The 20,875-nt window shown below is 33.7% G+C and overlaps 2 protein-coding genes across 4 annotated transcripts in view; both read left to right on the forward strand.

Annotated features, from left to right (window-relative positions):
• Positions 1-2,151, forward strand: part of LOC113691727 (protein yippee-like At3g11230) — a 4,101-nt gene extending 1,950 nt beyond the window's left edge. For both annotated transcript variants that reach the window (XM_027210009.2, XM_027210010.2), the window contains exons 3-6: positions 876-919; positions 1,416-1,524; positions 1,601-1,656; positions 1,735-2,151. In XM_027210009.2, the coding sequence (XP_027065810.1) occupies positions 876-919; positions 1,416-1,524; positions 1,601-1,656; positions 1,735-1,819 (294 nt within the window). In that variant the 3' untranslated portion in view covers positions 1,820-2,151. The remainder of the gene's footprint in view (positions 1-875; positions 920-1,415; positions 1,525-1,600; positions 1,657-1,734) is intronic.
• A 9,327-nt stretch (positions 2,152-11,478) lies between these two features.
• LOC113691567 (uncharacterized) lies at positions 11,479-16,205 on the forward strand. 2 transcript variants are annotated; one of them, XM_027209769.2, is made up of 6 exons: positions 11,479-11,706; positions 12,249-12,405; positions 12,608-12,719; positions 14,115-14,226; positions 14,412-15,347; positions 15,647-16,205. In XM_027209769.2, exons 1-6 carry the CDS (start codon positions 11,701-11,703, stop codon positions 15,875-15,877), a joined length of 1,554 nt encoding a protein of 517 aa, XP_027065570.2. In that variant the 5' UTR covers positions 11,479-11,700; the 3' UTR covers positions 15,878-16,205. The 2 variants fall into 2 exon arrangements, with proteins under 2 accessions (XP_027065570.2, XP_027065571.2); XM_027209770.2 differs by lacking the exon at positions 11,479-11,706 and adding an exon at positions 11,824-11,968.
• Positions 16,206-20,875: the final 4,670 nt, after the last annotated feature.

Below are 20,875 nucleotides of genomic sequence, written 5' to 3' on the forward strand. Positions count from 1 at the left end.
TTCTTGATCCAATTTATATAAGTGCTGACTTTGTACTTCCAAATTATTTGAAACCTGTCTGCGGTATAGTTTTAATGTTTCGCAAGAATAAAACAAGATGTCTGCATTTTGCATCTGAAGGGAAACAAAAGAAATGAAAATAGAGTGTCAAGTTGCTATGATGTAATTATACAACCCTGAGGCCATAAATGTTCGATGTGCCAGACAATCACTACCATTTGTTTCTTTAAAATGGTTACTGCTATTGGATCCTCGCACTTGCTTTCACTCCATGACTCACTTACCTAGGTTGTGCATTATCTACATTCCATGGCTTCATTTAGTAGCTTTTTTTGTCTTGAAATGTCTTGACATATAAGATCAAAAATGATACGCCAAATCAAATTATTCATGAATATAATGCTGCCGGCTTCTATTCAGATCTGGCTAGCACTTCTTGGCTCCTTTCTGTGAGTCAACCTTGCCTTTTAAGTTCCATGAGACTCATCTCCATGAAAAGGTGGTTCAGACAGCTACTAGTTGTAGTTGAGTTGACTGAAGGTATTGAACTAATAACTAATAGCTACTAGTTTCCTTGTAGCCAGATATTTAAGAGTTCTGGTTTGATATTAGGCTGAAGCTCGAGTGCTTGTCATGCCTTGTTTACTTGTGCTTTATAAGTACACTAAGGTTCCATGCTCAGGATAATATGGAACATTTTCGGGACTAATATGGTCTCTCCTAGGTTGAACTTTGTCTGCTATCTGAAGTTATAGAACACAGGGCTAATCCAAAGTACCTTGGCTATCTTGTTTTATTTCAACTTATGCCTCCTAGTATCTTTATGTTAGATTTCTGGTCCTTTACACTAACTCATTGTTTGCTGGTCTTTCCAGTCTTTTCACTCCAAACATGGGAAGGCTTATCTCTTTGACAAGGCGTAAGTGTCCTCATCTTTAGTGCCCTTAAGCACTTGATTCAAATTATGGACCTGATTTGCGATGAGCTGCCACTGGGCTGTGGGATAGATCTGGTCAACTGTTGAAATTGGAGCTATTGATGCATGAGTACTTGCTTATACATTTCCATGATTCTTAAGGACTGGAGTGCCAGTATGTCTGTCTGCTCATAAAACTTGATATTATCTTCCACTTCTAAACTAGCATTTTGCTCATTGTTTTCTGTATATCAGTTACCCTTTCCTCTCTTCTCTTGTAATAGCCGAATATATTTCAGTATCATTACAGGATATGTTTGATTTTGAGGTGCACTGGGGCTTCTTCTTTTTTTCTGAAATGTATGAATGCACGTTTCCCACTTTGGTTGTGTTTATGGCTCAATTCCTTGCAAGAACAATCATATCATGCCTGATGCCTCAAAATTGTAATTCAGATTATCCTGGCAATCATGACAACATACTTTCCATTGCTTAACAGTGTGAATGTGACCATTGGCGAGAAAGAAGAGCGGATGATGATGACTGGGATGCACACTGTGGTTGACATATTCTGTGTGGGTTGTGGCTCGCTTGTTGGGTGGAAATATGTGAGTTCATGAGCACTCATTTGTGCAATTTATTGTTTCTCTATACTATTGCTTATATCTTTTCGTTAAATGTCAGGAATCTGCTTTTGAAAAGAGCCAAAAGTACAAGGAAGGAAAATATATCCTTGAAAGGTATCGAGTTAGTTCTGTGGTTATATATTAACGTTTGTATTTAGTACTTAAAGTGTTTGCTGTTTCTTGCTTGATTAGGTTTAAGGTGTTGGGTCCTGATGGAAGTCCCTATGTCTTCAGCCAAGATGGTCAGTTTTTGGAAAGTGATACAGATGATGGTTGATTAACTTGCAAGCTTTTCTAGTTAGCATCCTGACATCTTAAAGATGACTCCTAAATATCATCATAGCATCTTGAAAAATCAATTAGACTATATTCAACCGTACATATTCTGCCTTCTTTTACTGCAGTTTTGCGTCTAGTGCTCAATGTAACCAGCAGACGGTAAATCATTGTTCTCAATTTTTTCCATTTCTAGTTGAATTTGTAATTGAAAAATTGATGGTTGCTATAGCAGTCTTTGCAACTGCCCAATACCATTGAAAGTTTCTATTGGTGGGAAAGCCTGCTTAGAAAGGCCAGTTATACCAAAAAAATCAGCTCAGCATTCTCTTATATTTTTGTGAAAGAATACTGCACAGATTGATTTACTTGTCTTTTGCATGAAATTGAGAGCTAATTTCTATTTTTTTCCCTCTAATCTTGCAATTTTTTTAAATAAATAATGTGACCAATTGTTGTACACTGATTCTTAATTTTTTATTTTTTATTTTTTTGTTTTGAAAAAACAACTCTTTTCTATTTATCATTTTTACTTGCATTACTTTGCTGGTGCGTTTACCCTGGAGTTTGTTAATGACGATCCTGCAGTTCCTTACTTTGGAAAGAGGAATGTCATTTTCTTTCTATGGGTTTGTTTGGATTGTAAGTTATTTGGAATATTTTTACTGTAACACTTTTTGTGATGTGATGTATGTGAGATAAAAAGGTAATTGGGAAGATAAAAAGGTGTATTGGAAATTATAATGATAATGGGTTTGTTTGGATTGAGCATTATTTTCTCAATTTTATTTGCTTACATTATCATTATAATTTCTAATACACCTTTTTATCTTCCCAATTACCTTTTTATCTCACATACATCACATCACAAAAAGTGTTACAGTAAAAATATCCCAAATAACTTACAATCCAAACAAACCTCATGTAAGCAAATAAAATTGAGAAAATAATGCTCAATCCAAACAAACCCAAGTGCGGAGATCTCAACCGTGACTGTTCTTGTTGGACCTCTCCCCTTGGTGTTTTCAAAGAATCAGTCATGCATGAAGAAAATACTAGGTTTCACTATCATCATGTCATTTAATTGTTGGAAATAATTGTGACAGGATGCATTAGATTTTCACTAGTTGTATTTTACTATTTAAATGTTGAAAAATCGAATATTGATGGTACCAAATACCTGAACTTTTCCAATTTTCATCCTAAGGTCTACATACTTGAATTATTTGTTGAGTACTTTTTTTTGATAATAAAACATATTTCATTCAAGGATTACTGGAAATCGTCCAGCACAATTGAGATACATTGTTGTCCTGATGGCAGATAAACATGCACTAAAATTATAGATTTGCAATTTAACAAATACATAAGATTTGAGAAATTAAGAATAGATCTAAAAAGTACCATAAATTTGAAAAACATTTCATCATAGAATAAGTCGTTGCAGCTCTCTTTGTGCATGCTGTAATCGTCAGATCTGCTAATCAACAGTTGTAAGGTCTAATAAAGATGGTGAGATCTGCCGAGATTGATCCAAATCTGAAATATTTCCTCAGATCTGTTATCCAACTGGTTCAAGCTCAATATTGAAAGTGAGATCTGATGAGAAGACTGAAGAAATTGTAGATCTAACATATAGATCTAAAAAAATTTCAAGATCTGGAAAAGTAAAGAAACAAAACTAAATAAAACTCTTATTAAGATAGTTTAGGAGAGACTAAAACTCTCACTAGAAGAGACTTTATTGAATGAAAGGAAGAACAAAAGACAAAGGAAGAGGAAGGGAGACCTTGGCTTAAGGCCAAGATCTCCTTCCTATGAAGGAGGAAGGGTAGAGAAGGAAACCTAGAGAGAAGGAAGAGAATCCCTCTTTTGCAAAGATGGGACTTAGACAGCAGGTTAGCACTATTTGTTGAGTACTTTTAATTGATTCATGATGGGCATGATGGGCACTCTTTAGTTTACTTGTCACAAATTAGCATGAGTAGCATCAGTTGATTCAAAGTATTTGGCATAGTAAATCAGAAAAGCCCCTTCACGGTAGGGTGGCGGGCGTTGCTTTATTGCTATGGCCAAATCTCAATGTCCAGGTCTCAATCTATGTCTAAGGTGGTCGTTTGTTTCAATAATTTATTGACATGTAATCACCAATCAACAGTGATTGAAAGACGAATTTCATTTAATAATCAAATCGAATTTGGTTTGATAAGAGTTTCAAATTTGATTTGTTAGTTAAATCATATCAAACTTGATCAAATCAAATTTAAACAATAATTTGTGTTTGACAAACTTTTAAGTTTCATTTCAGCTCAACTCGGTTAGTATACAAATAAAATTTACGTGTAAAAAGTTCAATCTACTAGACATAGATTTGAATTCGACTTGATAAAAGTTTGTTTGAGTTCGATTCAAGAAGGAAACAAGTCAAGTTTGTCAAAATAATTAAACAAGTTTGAAAATTAGAGTGTTCAATATGTTTAGATTTGTTTACATCCCTATCAATTACAGTAACTCCGTGAAGGGGAATTTGGAGCAGTGGAAGACTCTTAAGGAGTAGCTTTCATGGAATATCAGAACTTCGTCGTCATGGTTGCTGCTGCAGCAATCTGCTTGCTTCCTGATTTTCATATGCTTTGCTCGCGTACGGGGTTTTTTTTGGCGTCTTTTTATTTATAGTTAATTTATAGAAATATGAATAATTTAAATACAAAAATTAACAATAATCCTACGTATTCATTCATATTAACTTTTAAAAAATTAATGTATCTTAAACGATCAATTATTTACTAATTTTTAAAAATTTGTTTACAAACTTTCACTATTACATAATAGTGTACATCAAAAAACTGTACCACATATCCAAAACTTGGTAAATAATCCCCTTTCTATAAATATTCTTTTAGATAATTAAAATTTTTATAATGAGCATCAACCATGAACTATATATTAATATTTAATTAAATAGAAAAAATCCAACAATCTATTTTTCTTCATAAACAAATATTCAGTTTTCAACAATATTGGTAACTCTATCTGTGTAACAATAAATTCTCTTTTTTACATTAAGTTGCAACTCATATGGATAAAAAAATGATGTTGTTAGGAGACAGAGCGGATGCATAAGAACAAACAATATTATTTTTGTGTTCTTAAAAACGCTAAATGAAGGTCTGAATGATATTTGACGAGATCCTTCCCGAATTGATGTTTAGTTGAAAATAAGGTCACGTATTTGAATTTCGGGAATGGTATATCCTCTGCCAAAAATGAACTTTACAATCTTAATTTTAGAATTTTATGTCCTCTTCAATTCATGATCTTAAAATGTTATATCCTATACAATTCATGATCCAAGTAAATCACTCATGCTCTTGCAAATTGGAGGAACATAAGAAAAAAAATCAAAAATTAACTTTTTACATTAAAAAATAATATGAGACAAATTTATAAGAGTACAAATTTTAGTTTTCTCGTGTGAACATGAACTCAAACTACAAAAGATACATACAGAAGATGACCACTCGACAAAATGAAATTTTGCTTGCATAACACTACAAAATGTTAAAACAAACAAAGTCATCGAATGCATAGAAATTTTTTTTTTTTTATCAAATTCAACTTCCTTTAATCTTCCTTCTTTATGTTTCCTCACATTTATACTAAAATAAGGAAAAAATTGGATGCGTTAAGACAATATAACATTCTCAAAATTTCACAGAATATGTGAAATTATAACAAATAAATTGGTCAAATAGGTGCTAAAGTAAACTATAATAGCTACGAAATACCAAATCACCAATGATATATACATGTATAAATTCTAGAATTAACATACACAAATTTCAACAAGTGAACACAAAGATGGAAAGTTGATATCTTCTCATTGAGGTACGATTTCAACTGAGAAAGGCCTGTTGTTAAGTATATTTAAAAGGAACTATGAGAAATTTTAGTTGATAGAGATGAGGTTTTAAATTTTGTATTTTATAAGATAACAACAATGAGCGAAGAGATGATGAACAATTTGAATATCAATAATAATTTGAATACTAATCAACGGCATGGTGGTAAAAGGGAGTAATTTATAGGATATGTAAAATTTCAATAATTGTGATTTGAAAAAGATTTTACGATAGTTCTATTTGTAATAATTCAATAGAAAGCAGATACTACAGAGATATCATTAGTTGTTTTTTAAAGTTATTTTAAAATTAGAGATAATTTTTAAACATATAATATAATCCAAATATGATTCAATATGGATAAAACTCAAGTGGCGCATAACCTGCAATTCTCTTTAATTAGGCATGCCACATAAAAATGAAAAACAACTCTAATTAAAATAATTACTTATATATATATACACACACACACTACTGGATTAGTTTTTTGTATGTGTAACAAGAAGGTGATTGGAAATGTATTAGGAGTTTTAATAGCATATTTTAAAAACAGTTTTACCTATATATTTGTTCCTTCTTTTAGAGATTCAAATATGTCTACGGATTTTTTAGCAAAATTAGGGTGTGGTTTTTCTCGAAGTTTTATAAATGCAAATTTTAAAGTAAAGCTGTAAGTCTCCTTCTTGTGCTTTTGGTAAGGCTCTACCAACCCCCTACTCTAAAAAGGTGGATTTATTAATTTATTAATGTTTTTTTTTGAAAAAAAAAAGTTCCATCTGAATAGGGCTACCAAATAGGTATAAATATAAAACCATACGAGTCACAGGTGCAATTCCAAATCTTTTTTTCCTCTTAAATTTAGCCGAGAGGAAACATTGTTAATATTTACACCAGAACTAGCACAATTCAAAAGTTTTATGGTCACCAGAATTTGACATAGCAAGAGAAACTCATGCAACTCGTGTATTTATTATCCTCTGACCAATCAGTGTAAGGCCCCGTTTGGGATTTGAAGTTGCGGTACTTTTGGTTAAAAAGTATTTTTAGATGCTGAAAGTACTTTTAAAGTGCATCTAAAAGTACTTTTAAAGTGTTTGATGAACATTATCTCACAAAATTAGGAGTACAGCGTTTGGCATTAAAAGCACTTTTAGCAAAAACTCAAATTTGATACTTTTAGAGTAACTTTTGTGATTTAAAAAATAAAACATCAAATTTAATCATCTTATCCTATATTATGAACTAAATAAAGAGATAAACAGTTTTAAAAATTTTTAAATTACACATTATTTAATACAATAAATACTTATTAAATTATGTCTCCAAACAATATATTTAAAAGTACTTAAATAGTTGATAAGTACTTTTATTAAAAGTTCTATTAAAAAAGTACTTTTCAATAAATTACCGTAACCTCAAACGAATCCTAAATGTTCATTTGAGAAAATCCCTTCTGGGGAGATAAGTGCACATTTGTCTAGCCAGACCTGGTTGGTGTAACCAACTACTGATCTTTGGCTCAGTAGCTACAAAAAAAGGACTAAATCCCTCTTTGAATATATTAGATTAAAAAAATGCTATCGTTGTAACAAAAAAAAAAAAGACGTGGTTGGTGTAACCTTTGTTTGCATTAACTTATAATTTAGAACTTCAAAGTTGTTAAAAACGTTTTAGAAGTTCATAATTGTTAAAAACGTTTTCAAGGAAATGTATGAATTCCATTAGTGGTGCATATATGTTGTTACATTAATCCTCGCAAATTATACAAATCCTAATTATGAAAATACATGGAAGAATTACATAAATTCAATTACTTTTGAACTGAAGTCATTAAGCAGTATAGGGGCAAAGACGATTGTTTGTAAAGTCAAATCCTATACTTCTTATCCCAACTTAAAATGTAAAGTCTAAATTATACCGCATAATTTTTAAATAATTGACACGTATGAGTTGCTCTGAATGGTAGGGAATTATTACATCTCTATTATAACAATATATAAGTGTCAGTGATGAATCATAACTTATTTAGAACAGTATACATTGTTCGAAGGATTATAGTTACAATTGTAACCTTTTTACCCCTCTCCCTCATTTGACCATGAAAAGGTTCTTGATTCCTTTCTTAAATCTTTGCTTTTCCATTTAGAGCCTCTCTGATGAACTTTAAATAAAATGGGGTAAGTAAAAAAGAAACTATTTGGGTAGATTCAATTTATAAATCAGGCGCTTCAAGTAATTGTACTATTTGTAGCGTTATTTGTACCTTCTAAAAATAATATAAACATCAACCATGTTAGTTTATAGCCTGCCAAAGTATTTCCCACTAAACAAAAAACAAAACCAGTTAAAAAAAAAAGACTGGTTTTTTTTTTTTTGAGGGATTAGGAACTGTAACCAAGATTAGCCAAAAGAGAAGTTCAAATTATGTGGTGTACATCATTTTTAACTTTAACGTTATGTGCAAGGCATACAAAAAAAATTATTCTAAATTTATATTATATTTAAAGTGATTTATGCAGCAAATTACTCGAGTAGCCAATGAACTTTTTGAATAGTAATATTACCCATCAAACTATTAAAACTATAAATTTTGAACCATTTCGTTTGACTTCACCGTAACTTTACCAAATCTAATTATTAATAGTATGTCTCATAAAGCATGTGAATCCTTAAATTTGGCAGAATTAATGGTAGAATAAGACAGAATAACCCAAAATTTACAATTTTTTAGTTTAGTGGATAAAACATACTATTAATAATTGAGCGGATAAAACTTGATCATTCAAAAAATTTAATGGCTATCCAAGTAATTTGCTAGTGATTTAGGTGACTGAACAAAAGAACATGTATTTTATTCAAACCAATAAAATTATCTGAGAACAGTTTAATTGACAACCGTTTCATATCCCATTGCTGTTTTGCGAGTTTCAACGCCGAACCCTGGGCCCGGCTATTATACCGTTATGATTTCAAATAACGACTTCACGCAGTAAAGCATGCTGCCATTAGAATTTAAGAGAAACATGCTGATGGGACCTACGTCAACTATTGAATCACACGGTCTACGAGGCCCACCAGAATATGGGCCCAAAGCGCCTGAGTCGCCGAAGTAATAATGGCCCTCAGATGAAGTTTTGGTGTACATCCCCAGGAAAAAAAAACAGCCCATGTTAACTCTGCATATCCGGGCATCTTTTAAAAGCCAAGTTTGAATTCTTGAAACTTGACAAAAATATGCGTATGATGTTCAGGTGGAAGTCTCAGATTGATTGAAACCTTAAAATAAGATAAAGGATAAAGAAATGGACAGAGAAAAGTGGACAAATGTGGCAATAATGCCAACAACCTTGGGTTTGAACTAATGTCTTTGCAACCATATTTGTTAAACATTAGATCCAATGGACCTTTCCAAAAAAAAAAAGATCCAATGGAAATTCCTTCAAAATATTTATTTTAGCTCCTGACAATAATTATTTGTTCTTTTTTAAAACAGAATAAAAGAAATTCAAAGGGGAGCTGTTGAAGGGAAATTTAAAATTCAAATTAATATATGAATGTATATGTGGAGAGTTCTACAATATCTTTTGGATACGATACTAATAAGTATTAATTCACCGTTGAATGTGTAAAAAAAAAAAAGAGATATCAAGTTTTAGATGATTTTAGAAATTTAAATTATTGAATAATGTGATAAGAGTTTATTAAATTTATAATCAGGGTATGATATCCAAAAGGGACGGTAGAATTTTCCTATCTTTTGTATCTTTATAACTACTACATTTTATAAAATTTAACCTAATCTATACATTTTTTTGAAACGACAACCCATTTTTTTTATATATAATTTAAGTGGGAGTGTTCGAATCCGAAACCTCTCACTTACATTATTTTCTCTCGAATCACCTAACACATCCCTCCCTGAACCTTAACATTTGTTTGTGCACAAAACCTAAAGAATTAAGACTAGCATATTACCTTTTATAAGATTTATTACATAATTAGAATATTGTGAACCTTGAGTATAATTTGAACTTGGCAAGTTTGTAAATGTACATTCCTTAGGGGTGTTCAAACGCTCAAACTGAAGACTAATTTATCGTCATTTATAAGGTTTATTACACAAGTAGAAAAACATTAATGGAATGACGATAAAAAACAGAACTGGAATGTCGATAAAGTACAAAAGACAATGCTGTCTCCTTAAAAAAGAAATTTTCAGAGGGATAATTTAGATTTAACCTAATCATCTAGACTTTTGAAAATGATGTTGTACCATAAGCTATCTCAGATATCATCAATAACGTTAACCATACAAGGTCCTTATCAAAACCTCACCTACGAGAAATTTTTCTCCTCTGTTGCAAATGGACAATTCAAAAGCCAAACAGCATAAAGATGGTGCTATGTTGAGTCAACATTTCTTTTTCTGTAATTTGGTTGGCTACGTAAAGTTATTGTAATATTGTGTTTAGATAGGAGATTATTTGGAATAATAACGTAACACTTTTTGTAATGTGACATATATAAAATAAAAAAATTATTGACAATTGTGTTTATAATAAAGTTGAATAATATGAAAAATGCTACAGTCTCTTTTGGATATGATATCCATGATTTTAATCCACATATATCTTACCATATCATTTTGTGATTTAAACTTTTGAAATAATTTAAGGGTCGATAGCTCTTATTCTGTATTTAATGGTGAATTTAATTTCATCGGTACCGTATCAAAAGGGATTGTAGAAGTCCCTGAAAAATATTAATTTTTTGCCTGACTTGGCTTCTTTGCAATTTTGTTTGGCCCATTAATTTTGAAAACCAAAAAAAAAATGTTTGAAAATTTTTAAATGAAAGGACATTGGAGATTGTCATTGAAAATTGCAAAAAGGCCTTGATGCATATTGCCTCCCTTTACAGTCAACTTTGAATCTTTCTTTGTTTTCTGGGACTATATAAAATAACAAAAGCAGGTAAAAGTTAATTAAATGATTGCTGCATGCAAGATTCAGTCAAACTAATAAACTGAAAAGGCATTCGCTAATTACTAAAAAGGCCAAAAGAGAGATGGCATTTTCGTGGATCTTACTCACTTTCGGGGATAAATCCACCACTAAAATACTAAAACATGGATTTGAAATCCTCTGATTTTTTCTTTATTTTTTCGATTATACTAATAATATTATGGGTTGTCTAACAATGCCTATTAATGCCTATTGAACACTCGTTAAGATATATTTCACGTGTCATATTTTTTAACAATTTAAGATTAATTAAATAAAATAAAAAATATAATATAGGAAAAATAAAATTAAATAAAAAAGTATATAAATAAAAGAAATAATAATAATTATTAATATGTGTATACATATAGTAGGTTAGATGAATTATAGAAGTGTCTAATGAGCACTTGTTAGAAAAACCTTAATATTATATCAAATCTTGTAAGAATTGTATAAATATGAGACAAAATCAGACAAAATTCAACTGAACTTATACGCTCTTGATTTAGGATCCGAGACCTCTGCGGTTGAGTTCTGTCCAATTCAATCTAATTAATAAAATGTTCTGTTTGATATAATTTTTATAACATTTTGTATAAACTTATACAATTTTGATGTGATTGTAAAATTTATAAGCTCATACAAAATTATACTAAAACTGTATAAATTTATAATTTACACCAAATATTTTAAGAATTAAAACAATCAGACAGGGCATTGACTAAATGATCCTCCTTGGGTCCTGCTTGCTCAGTTGCTTGTCTTTGTCAAAGGAATCAAACAAAGTCCAAATTCTTGAGCTTCCCTCCTCGTTTCCTCCACAATTCTCGCTCACCAATTTCTCTGTCTCTCAAACATAATCGTAGTTTACTAAACTAATCTCATTAAAATAAGAACCGATCTCACTTCCCCATCTTCCATTATCTGCCTTTCTCTCTCTGCGCAAACTCTTTCTGTTTCTGTAGAACAAGTAAAAAATGGCTGTAAGTACTCGATTTTTCTGCAGTTATGCACTTGTTTCAACGTTTGGAAGATTTCTCAGTTTAGTTTTGAAGTACAACTGTAGAATTATACATGCCCAGATAAAGAAGATTGAGTAATAGCAATGTGGTTCTTGATGTTTTATAGTACAGCTCTACAATATGTTTGATGAAAGCCCCTGAAAGATGCTAATCTTCTGGCTTGATTCTTTTGCAAGCGATTGATTGAATCATAAAGATGGAAACCTTTGTTTTCTGTTTATGAGTAGGTGTTCTTGTCTAGATCCATTAAACATTTTTTTTTGGTGTGGGGGGTAAAGAGATCCTGTTTTGGTGTAAAATTTGAAACTTTACTCAGTAAGCTTTGGATTAATCATATGCAGATTTTGGTATTGGGAAGAAGTTGGTTTTTGACTTTTTTCTTTTGGATTGATTATGTTTTCAACGGCTGGATTTGTTAATTTACCAAGATACTGGGTTTTGATTCAATTAGCATGTAAAGGGTCACCAATTTATCAGTTTGTTTACTGAGTTTGAAAATGCAGGCGTCTGTACAATGTAGGCCACAAGATAGAAGTCTTGGGATGGTGATGAAGGAGATAGAGGGGGATCTTGCTACGTTCCTTGAGATGCGGAAGCGCGAAAAGGAGAGGAATGGTCTTCTTCTCATTGAGAATAATGATGGATTTGATCATTCAGCAGGTTAACTGATCTTTGGTTTTTATGTCCTTTTAGCTCAATTTACCTTTTTATTCCATGGACATCACGTTGGCAGCTTATTATTATTATTATTTTATAAGTATCCTGTTTGTTGATTTTCGTGTTGATGTAATATCTGGAGTTGTTATTAAGAATTAGTAGTCTTTGAATCTGCACTGATGGATTGGTTTTTTCGTGGGTGCAGCATCAAATCCTGATAATTCAGTCGTATCAGATGCAATTTTCATAGAGACTACACAAACAACTCCTGCTGATAATTTTTTCGCTGCTGTGAGCGATAAAAGTGATTATGATTGGTACTTTGATTCAACTGACGTGATGCCCTGAATTTAGAGCATCTTATTTTGATTTATGTGTATGACTGAGCTTTGTCAATTCCAAATGACAGAGGGTTAAGAATAATTTTATAGGATAATTTGTTTGATTAAGTTTCACGTTCTTGCTGTACAACATAGTTTGAGAGGGGAAAATCATCTTACCTGAATCTATAATTAGCGTAGGTAAAGATGTTTCCCAGTTGTCTGGGTATTCTGTAACATTAATGGTGTTAGGTTGTAGTGATATTTAGGCGTTCTCATGTATGCTGGGGAAAACTTTTCACCTCAATTGACAAAAAATGTCTGCTGGAAAATTAAATGTTTTAGTCTACCAGACTGCACTCTGCACTGCTGCTTTTCAAACTTTCACATTTTCATTCATTGCTTGACAAGAACTGCTCTACTCATAGCAAGTGGGAAGTTCTATACTTTTCTGTCCATGTATTAAATCTGCCAATATATATCTAACTTGCCTCCATGAGGTTCTTCTCCTGACTGTATGTATCATAATTATAATTATCATACTCATCATTCATGATCCTTACATTCTTTTCTGGCTGAACATGGTTTATTCTGTCCACTGCTGTTGCATTATACTGCTCCCCATTGGAAGTGTTGTATTCCCTAGAATTACAAACTAAATGCTTTCCTTTTCTTAATTTATATGACAAGTAACAAATAATAGCCAATAGTGTCTAGAAATAATAAAAGCATCTAGAAATAATAATCACCAAGTATAGGACTATGGATTTATTTCTAAGGTTCTTTATCTTGATTATAAGCTTTCAAAACTTTTGTGGACAAGTGAATTTCGCAACCTTTGTACTTCACAATCAAGGGAAAATTGGATATGATGTTTTCCGAGTTGTTGAGAAAGATAACTTCAGATTGGTCTGATATGACACTAAAGAAATAGGAAAATATTCGAAGAAATATATCTTGGTTTATTCTGTCCACTGCTGTTGCATTCTACTGCCCCCCCCCCCCCCCCCCCCCCGGAATTTGAAGATGTTGTATTCTGTAGGAACTATGAACTAAATGCTTTCCTTTTTTGGATTTATATGGAAAGTGACAAATAATAGCCAGTAGCTTTTAGAAATAATAATCACCAAGTATGGGACTACAGATTCATTTCTAAGGTTCTTTATCTTGAATTTGGGCTTTCAAAGCTCTTGTGGATGAGTGAGTTTCGCAACCTTCGGACTTCACAATAAAGGGAAATTTGGATATGATATTTTCCAAGTCTTGAGAAGGATAAGTTCAGATTGATTTGATATGATGCACTAAAGAAAACAGGAAAATGGTTGAAGAAATATATCTTGCTTCTCTCTTTTGTTTATTTCCTCCATCTGAATTTACCAATCTCTTCCCCAGGCTTGTTGCATCACCTGATACTCCTTCCTTACCTTTGCCTGAGCTGGAGGTACAAAATGCTGACAGTCAGACTTCAATTACAGAGGCTCTAAGTACCGCTGAAATATTCAAGGCAAGCATGTCTAACCTCCATTTCCCCCCACCTCCCCCAAAAAAAAATTTTTTTTAAGCTTTTATTTTTTCCATTTTCATTAGTGTTTCCTTTATTAGTTGCTTTTTAATATGTTCCTATGGTTGGCTTTGAGTTTGACTTGCAAAACCAAGTTTTCAATATTATAGATTTCTTGATCCCTGCAGCCAGAAAACCTACCTGATGAACCTTCTTCAGCAAACACCACATCTGCTCAACTGATTACATCAACTAGTAAACACTCCTCTGCTTCAAGAAATAAAAGGTCTTCATTATCAGAGGGGCAAAAACCAACTGCTTCTAGATCTGCAACTCCAACTAGGAAGTCAGGCTTACTTTCAGCATCAAAACCCTCGAGATCATCCACACCCACTTCAAGAGGCGTTGCTGCTTCTGCAAAGCCTGTGGTTCCTATAGTGAGATCCTCAACTCCTACAAGAGCTACTGCTCGCTCTTCCACACCAACTTTGAGCTTAAGATCTGCGTCTAAGTCAGAATCGAGGTCTGCAAGACCTACGTGTAAAGCTTCAACTCCATCAAGTGCAACTAGTATGTCTGCTGCTGGTCGGTCTTCTTCAGTGACAAAGACAGTTCCAACAACGGTAAAAAGTTCAGAAACATCATGTGGTACTACTCCTCCAGTCAAGTCTCGGCCTAAGAAGACAGCTGAGAAGGCTGTTTTTTCATCTAATGCCCCTCCAAATTTGAGAATGGCAGTGCCTAAAAGGCCTTCTTCCGCATCCAGAGGAAGACTGACTGCATCTAGTTGCCTATTGTCTTCGAGCGACTCTATCGCTGGGAGACCGAGACAGAAGTCATGTTCTCCTTCACGTGGGCGAGTCAATGATGGTGCTTTTAACCATGAAATCACTATATTTTCTAAGAGTCGAGGATACTCCAACTGTAATGACAGTGTGAATCCAGTTTTGATTGGTACCAAGATGGTTGAAAGAGTAGTGAACATGCGGAAGCTAGCTCCTCCTAAACATAATAACTATGAATCCCAGGATAACTCCTCAGGGAAGTCTTCTTTGTCCATTGACAACTCAGGCTTCGGAAGGTCACTGTCAAAAAAGTCATTAGACATGGCTATACGGCATATGGTAAGTCCTGTAGACTGCAATTTGCACATCTTGTTTTGCATTATCTTAAAAGGTAGCCATTTGCAGATAGCTAGAGAATTACTACACCAATATGCATCTACAAAAAATACATATGGTGCTAAAGAATAGTTGTATGGAAGTGGTATCTTTGAAATAAAAATATCTAAGGCTGAACAACTGCTGTCTAATCGACTGAAGAATGGTAGGGAAAATGTTTGATGTCAACTTTCATGGATTTGAGGACTTTTATGAGCCCATAAGTCCTGCATATTGTGGCCTCACACAATTCCTTTTGGCAGGATATACGAGGCATATCCCGTAATCTAAAGACAATAGTAACAAGTCTTCCAGCTTCTAAATCTGGCTCAACAAAAAGCAGGACCACCAGTCTTTCAGACTCTCCTCTTGCCACATGCAGCACTGCTAGTTCCGAGCCCAGTGTTAACAATGTTGCCAATGTGTTGGATGGTAGTGATATTGATGTTAATGATATTGGCTGTGAAAGGGAGTCCTTGCCCCCTACCAGTTAGTGGAATTAGCAACCTGAGGCAGTTGAGGATGTGTTTACAGCTGCTCCAGACTCAGTATCTTCCCTCCATCATTTAGTGGGATTAGCAACCAGGTGCAGTTAAGGATGTATTTACTGGGTATTTCAACATTAGATCATTTATATTCAACCCTTCTTCAGGTGTTCGTGATTTTCCCTATAATATAGACTCCTTGGGATATTCCATGCGGATATATTTTTTTGGATCCTTTGCAACATCATGGGAAATTGTATACTATCTATAGCTCTAAATTTTGACTAGATGTATGAATAGTCTCTGTAATTATAATGGAGGTGCCGATGTTCAAATAGCTTCAGGTTCTGTTCTTTGATTCTAATTGTGCTCCTTGTCATATCCATGGCCTGGTACCTGATTTCATTGGGGCTCTTTTAACATGGATTGATCCTGTTGATTTCCAAATGCCAAGTATGCATTGCTTCTGATTCTTGTTAACATTATAACATACATCAATAGTTAGGTTAAATGCAGGAATACGATTGACATCACAAATGTGAACTACATTTTGTGATGACTAATGAGACGTAGCAATGCAGTTCAAATCGAAAATCTGAAAGTGATGCATCTAATCAGAATTTAAAATTCTCCCTTAAGTCTGGGAATCTGAACCTCAAGCACGTGCAATATGAAGGCAAAAAGAGATTGCGAGAGGTGAAATTGGACTTATATCAAATCTATTCTGCGTTTATGACTAGAAAATCATAGTCAAACTCATCTTCTGGATCGCCGGCAAAGATGCGTTACCTGTTGTTACTTTTGTAACGATGGGATGGTAGAAATATTCCTTCGTATCAGAAATCTTTTTACTTCACATCAGGGGGTTGAAGTGTACCTGTCTTCCTGGATGTTACAATTATATGAATGCAAAAGTGTCTCATCTCAAGGAAGAGTGAATGAAACTTGGGGCGCTTTAGCTGCAATCACCTTTTCATGGTGTCTGGGATTTTCATTAGTGTTTCTTGAGGAGTCTGGACTCAAAGGGTTGCTCTGATTGTAACAAGTGGCCAGAAATATAAGCCATAATAGTGGTATTAATCTGGCTGATGATCTCGGAAAATGTTTAGCCATTTCAATTGTGCATGGTTGTAAAAGAAGGATCCCTACAAGGCTATTATTGATAAATTATTACAACTCTTGCTAGTTGGAAAGGTAGAACTCTATCTTTCGTAGAGAGAACTACTTTGATTTAAAGTATTACAGCTGCAATTCCTAACTATACTCTGCAAACTTCTTACTTGCCTAGCTCTGTTTGTGATGAGATTCATGGGTTGAACAAATTTTTTTTTTGGAGATTAGTTGATTCCAACTAAAAGGTTCACCTTGTGAGTTGGAATTCCAACAAAAATGTTTATTCAGCACTTGAACAACTTAAAGGATCCAACAAACCTTTAGAAGAATATTGTATAGGTGAACATTGTGACCAAGATAAAGACCCTTAAAAGTTGTTCGAGTGCTGAATAAAATTTGAGTATGGAATATGGATTACTTAGAATACTATGTTACTACCTATGTTTTCAGAACCAGACCGGATATCGACTCGGCCGAGGTCAGGGGTCAGGGGTCAATGGGTTCGACCGGGGGTCGATAGGGGTCGAACCGGATGACGTCATAAATAAAAATTATTTAAAAATTAAATTATTGTATATAAAATATCCAATAACATATTGATATTAATAAGGCATATTTATATATATTTGATGTTTCAAATATATTTAACAAGAAAATACAAAGAAATTAGAACAATCAAGTAACAATTTATATTATTTAATAAACATTAACAAGTTTAGAATTAAAATTATGGATTTAATTGAAAAATAATATCAAATTTTAGGACAATATTTATAAAGTATGAAATATTTGAGGTATATTAATAAGTTTTCACAATTTAGGGGGTCAAAACATAATATTAAAAAAGTTTGAACTTTTTTAACAAAATCTCCTGTTGGACCGGTTTTTCCGGTTCTGTACCGGTCAAACCCAGTTTTTGACCGGAGTTGACCGGGTTTTAAATCTCCCGGTTCTGATGACCAACTCGGACCGGCCGGTCCGGTCCGAGTTTGAAAACACAGGTTACTACTACTGATGTTTGCCGATTGCAAATCTTCGGCTGATAAATTCGTTTGGGGTCCAAGAAGCTTAGGTAAGTCTCCTCAAAATCTGCCTATCAAAATGGTTTGCAAGGAAAAAAGCACACGCCAGGAATAGGAAATGGATTTGGAACTTGCAGCTACACCAAAAAGATTAAAAAGGCCTTCTTTGGACAATGAAGCATGGAAAATTTCTCACATACCATGTGAGAATGATAAGGAAACTTTTTCCTGATGCATCCTGTGAACGTTATAATCAAAGTAAAGAAAATTTTGTGGCACTTATTCTGTGGCTGCTCAAAGGCCAAAGACATATGGGGATTGGGAAATTTTGTTTGGCGGGTAATATGAAGTAAAACACGAATGGAAAACTCGGCTCCAGCTGGTTTTGGTGGAATATTTAGGGATGATCAAGGCAAATGGTTAGCTAGATTTCATGGGAAGATTGGATCAACCACGAGCTGAATTGCGGAACTATGGACTCAAAGCTGGTCTTCAAATTGCTCGGGATTAGAAGTTTCCTTCAGTTGCTTCTTGAGTCCACTGATTCTTTCCCCAATTTGAGGTGGGTTTTGATTGCTTATTTATTGGATCAAATCCTTCAACATTTTACCCCCTGTTTGGTTGGGGGTTTTGGCCCCCTCAATGGGATTTAAAGGGTAATGAAACCGTTACATGATGTTTGGTTCACTTTTATGGATTTAGTCATTACCCACTTTTGGGTCTTCTAATCCCATTGATCCATTATAGAGTAGATTGGGTACTTTCATCCCAATCCCCGTTTGACCCACCGAAAATCCAAAAATCAAATCAAATCAAATCTACCTTGTATATAAGAAAGAACGGAGGTTTAGTGTTTTGTCTCTTCTCTCGTCACGTGGGTTCCTTAATATTTGACAATTGGCATGCTTCTAGCTCAAAAAGCCTTTTCTTTCTTTTAGCGTTGAACCCTTTCTTTCTCTCTATCAAACACTAGCACTCGTTCGGATCAACACATCAATTAATCAGACCCCAAATAGCTTCACGCCCTGTTTGGTCACGTCCTAGAATTATGCCCATTATGCCTGCAATGTGACCACCTCCTCGTCATCCTCAAAAGATGGTATCTCACTAATTCTTATCCTTATTCACCTGAAATTTGATCAGACATGAGTCGGATCAGGATTCAGATTTTTCTAGGACTACCCAATTCGAAACGCCTATCCTGAGCAAAAAGTTTGGATTTTTACATGATCTGGGAGATGGGTTTTGATGAAGATTAGTAAGTTCCTTTTGGTTTCTTTTTCTCATAAAGATTGAATGAAAGAATGTTTCTTTGCATGTTTTAGTGTGTGTCTTTTGGTGTAAAGGGAGAAAACAAATTTGTGGCCTTTGAAACGAGTAGGTGAACTACTCTTGCATAAACTTGCCTGTACCTTCCTCTTTTGTTTCAATGTCAAATCAACCCATTTTTGTTAGATTAGCATTTAATACCATGGAACAGGTAAACTAACATGTAAGTGATTAAAAGTAGAGCACTCTAGGAGCAACTGCAGTACATTATCAGTATTGCCACTCATCTAAAAACACTTTGTAACATTAATTTAAAGTATGAGACCAGGTCCCCAAAACTTTACCATTCACTACCACAAGTTAGTTGGTTTAGATGGTCAGCAAGCACCAAATAACAGTTAATTATAGTCCATCTATACAAGAGGAAAGGAAAAACGTAAGGGGAAGTGGGTGTATGACAATGTACCAGACTCATTTTTTTTAAGAAAAAGAGCTCATGGTCACAAATTGCATGTCACATAAAAGCTCTGTACTTGCCTCTTCTTTGCTAAGAGCTTAGGAGTCCTAGATCATGTTAAGAAATCAGGGGTTTGTTAATTATTTCTTGTTTTTTGGTTTTTTTTTTCCATCTTTCTATTGATGTTTGTTTTCCTGGTGCTTTGCTACTTTGATAATCTCTACTTTGTCCTAAGCACACAGCTTTGGCCGTTTGCTTTTGCCCATCAAAATCCACCTGTTTATTATGCCACAATCATCCAAAGGTCTTGTACTCTTTGGTGAAGAATGTCAAATGATAGTTTATTATGCTACAAACATAAATTTATTCTCTCTACCATAATATAGTAACAGATTTTATTTACATTAAATAGAGGAAAAAAACATTTCTATTCATTTCATTCGGTCATTATAGGGGGCCTAGGTTGTGCTTAGCACAACCGAGAACCTCCTAGTAAAACCCTTGGGTTTTCCTCCTCCTTTTCTTTTCTAAGAGAGAGCATCATTCTTCCCCTCCTTTCTCCAAAAATTTTTGTCTGGTATATGAGCCCCATCCACTCAATTTTTCAAACTCACCAAAGCTAGGTTCTTCCACTAGATGATTGAAACAACTATCTGGCAAGGAAAATGCAGAGATGAGATACACACAAAGGGATAGATTTTACCAGTGCTTAAAGTAGAGTTTGAAGAATCAAATCATCACAAGTTTGAGCAAAATAACCATGGATTAAGGAGAATCTTGATGTTGAAGATGTTTGATTTTGCATATCAGATGAATTAAAGATCTTGACATTTTTGTGAATTGTAGGTCTGATTTAATTCAACTTTTTTAATGGATTAATTTTTGTGGGTACTGATGAGTTAGAGATGTGGAGTTGTAATTGGTAAACAAAAGATGTCCATAGGTTGCTGCTATGTTGCCAATGTGAAGTTTTAGAATTGTCCTTGAGTTGAGGAGGCAATGGTGCTGGAGTGGGCAAGAGATGAACAGTGAATGAAGGTACAGAAAATTTAGGGATTTTTTTAATTTTAGGAAAAAATCATCCCATTCCACAATGACTACCAAACATCAAATTTCACCAAAAGGAATCAACACAAACTCATTATC

The sequence above is a fragment of the Coffea arabica genome, chromosome 6e (genome assembly GCF_036785885.1).
Source record: "Coffea arabica cultivar ET-39 chromosome 6e, Coffea Arabica ET-39 HiFi, whole genome shotgun sequence".
NCBI lineage: Eukaryota > Viridiplantae > Streptophyta > Magnoliopsida > Gentianales > Rubiaceae > Coffea > Coffea arabica.

Excerpts from the sequence above, each read along its gene's own strand:
- LOC113691567 (XM_027209769.2), top strand. Across the intron at positions 12,720-14,114 it reads GATAAAAGTGATTATGATTG|GCTTGTTGCATCACCTGATA; the intron begins GTACTTTGATTC and ends TCTCTTCCCCAG. Across the intron at positions 15,348-15,646 it reads ACATGGCTATACGGCATATG|GATATACGAGGCATATCCCG; the intron begins GTAAGTCCTGTA and ends TCCTTTTGGCAG.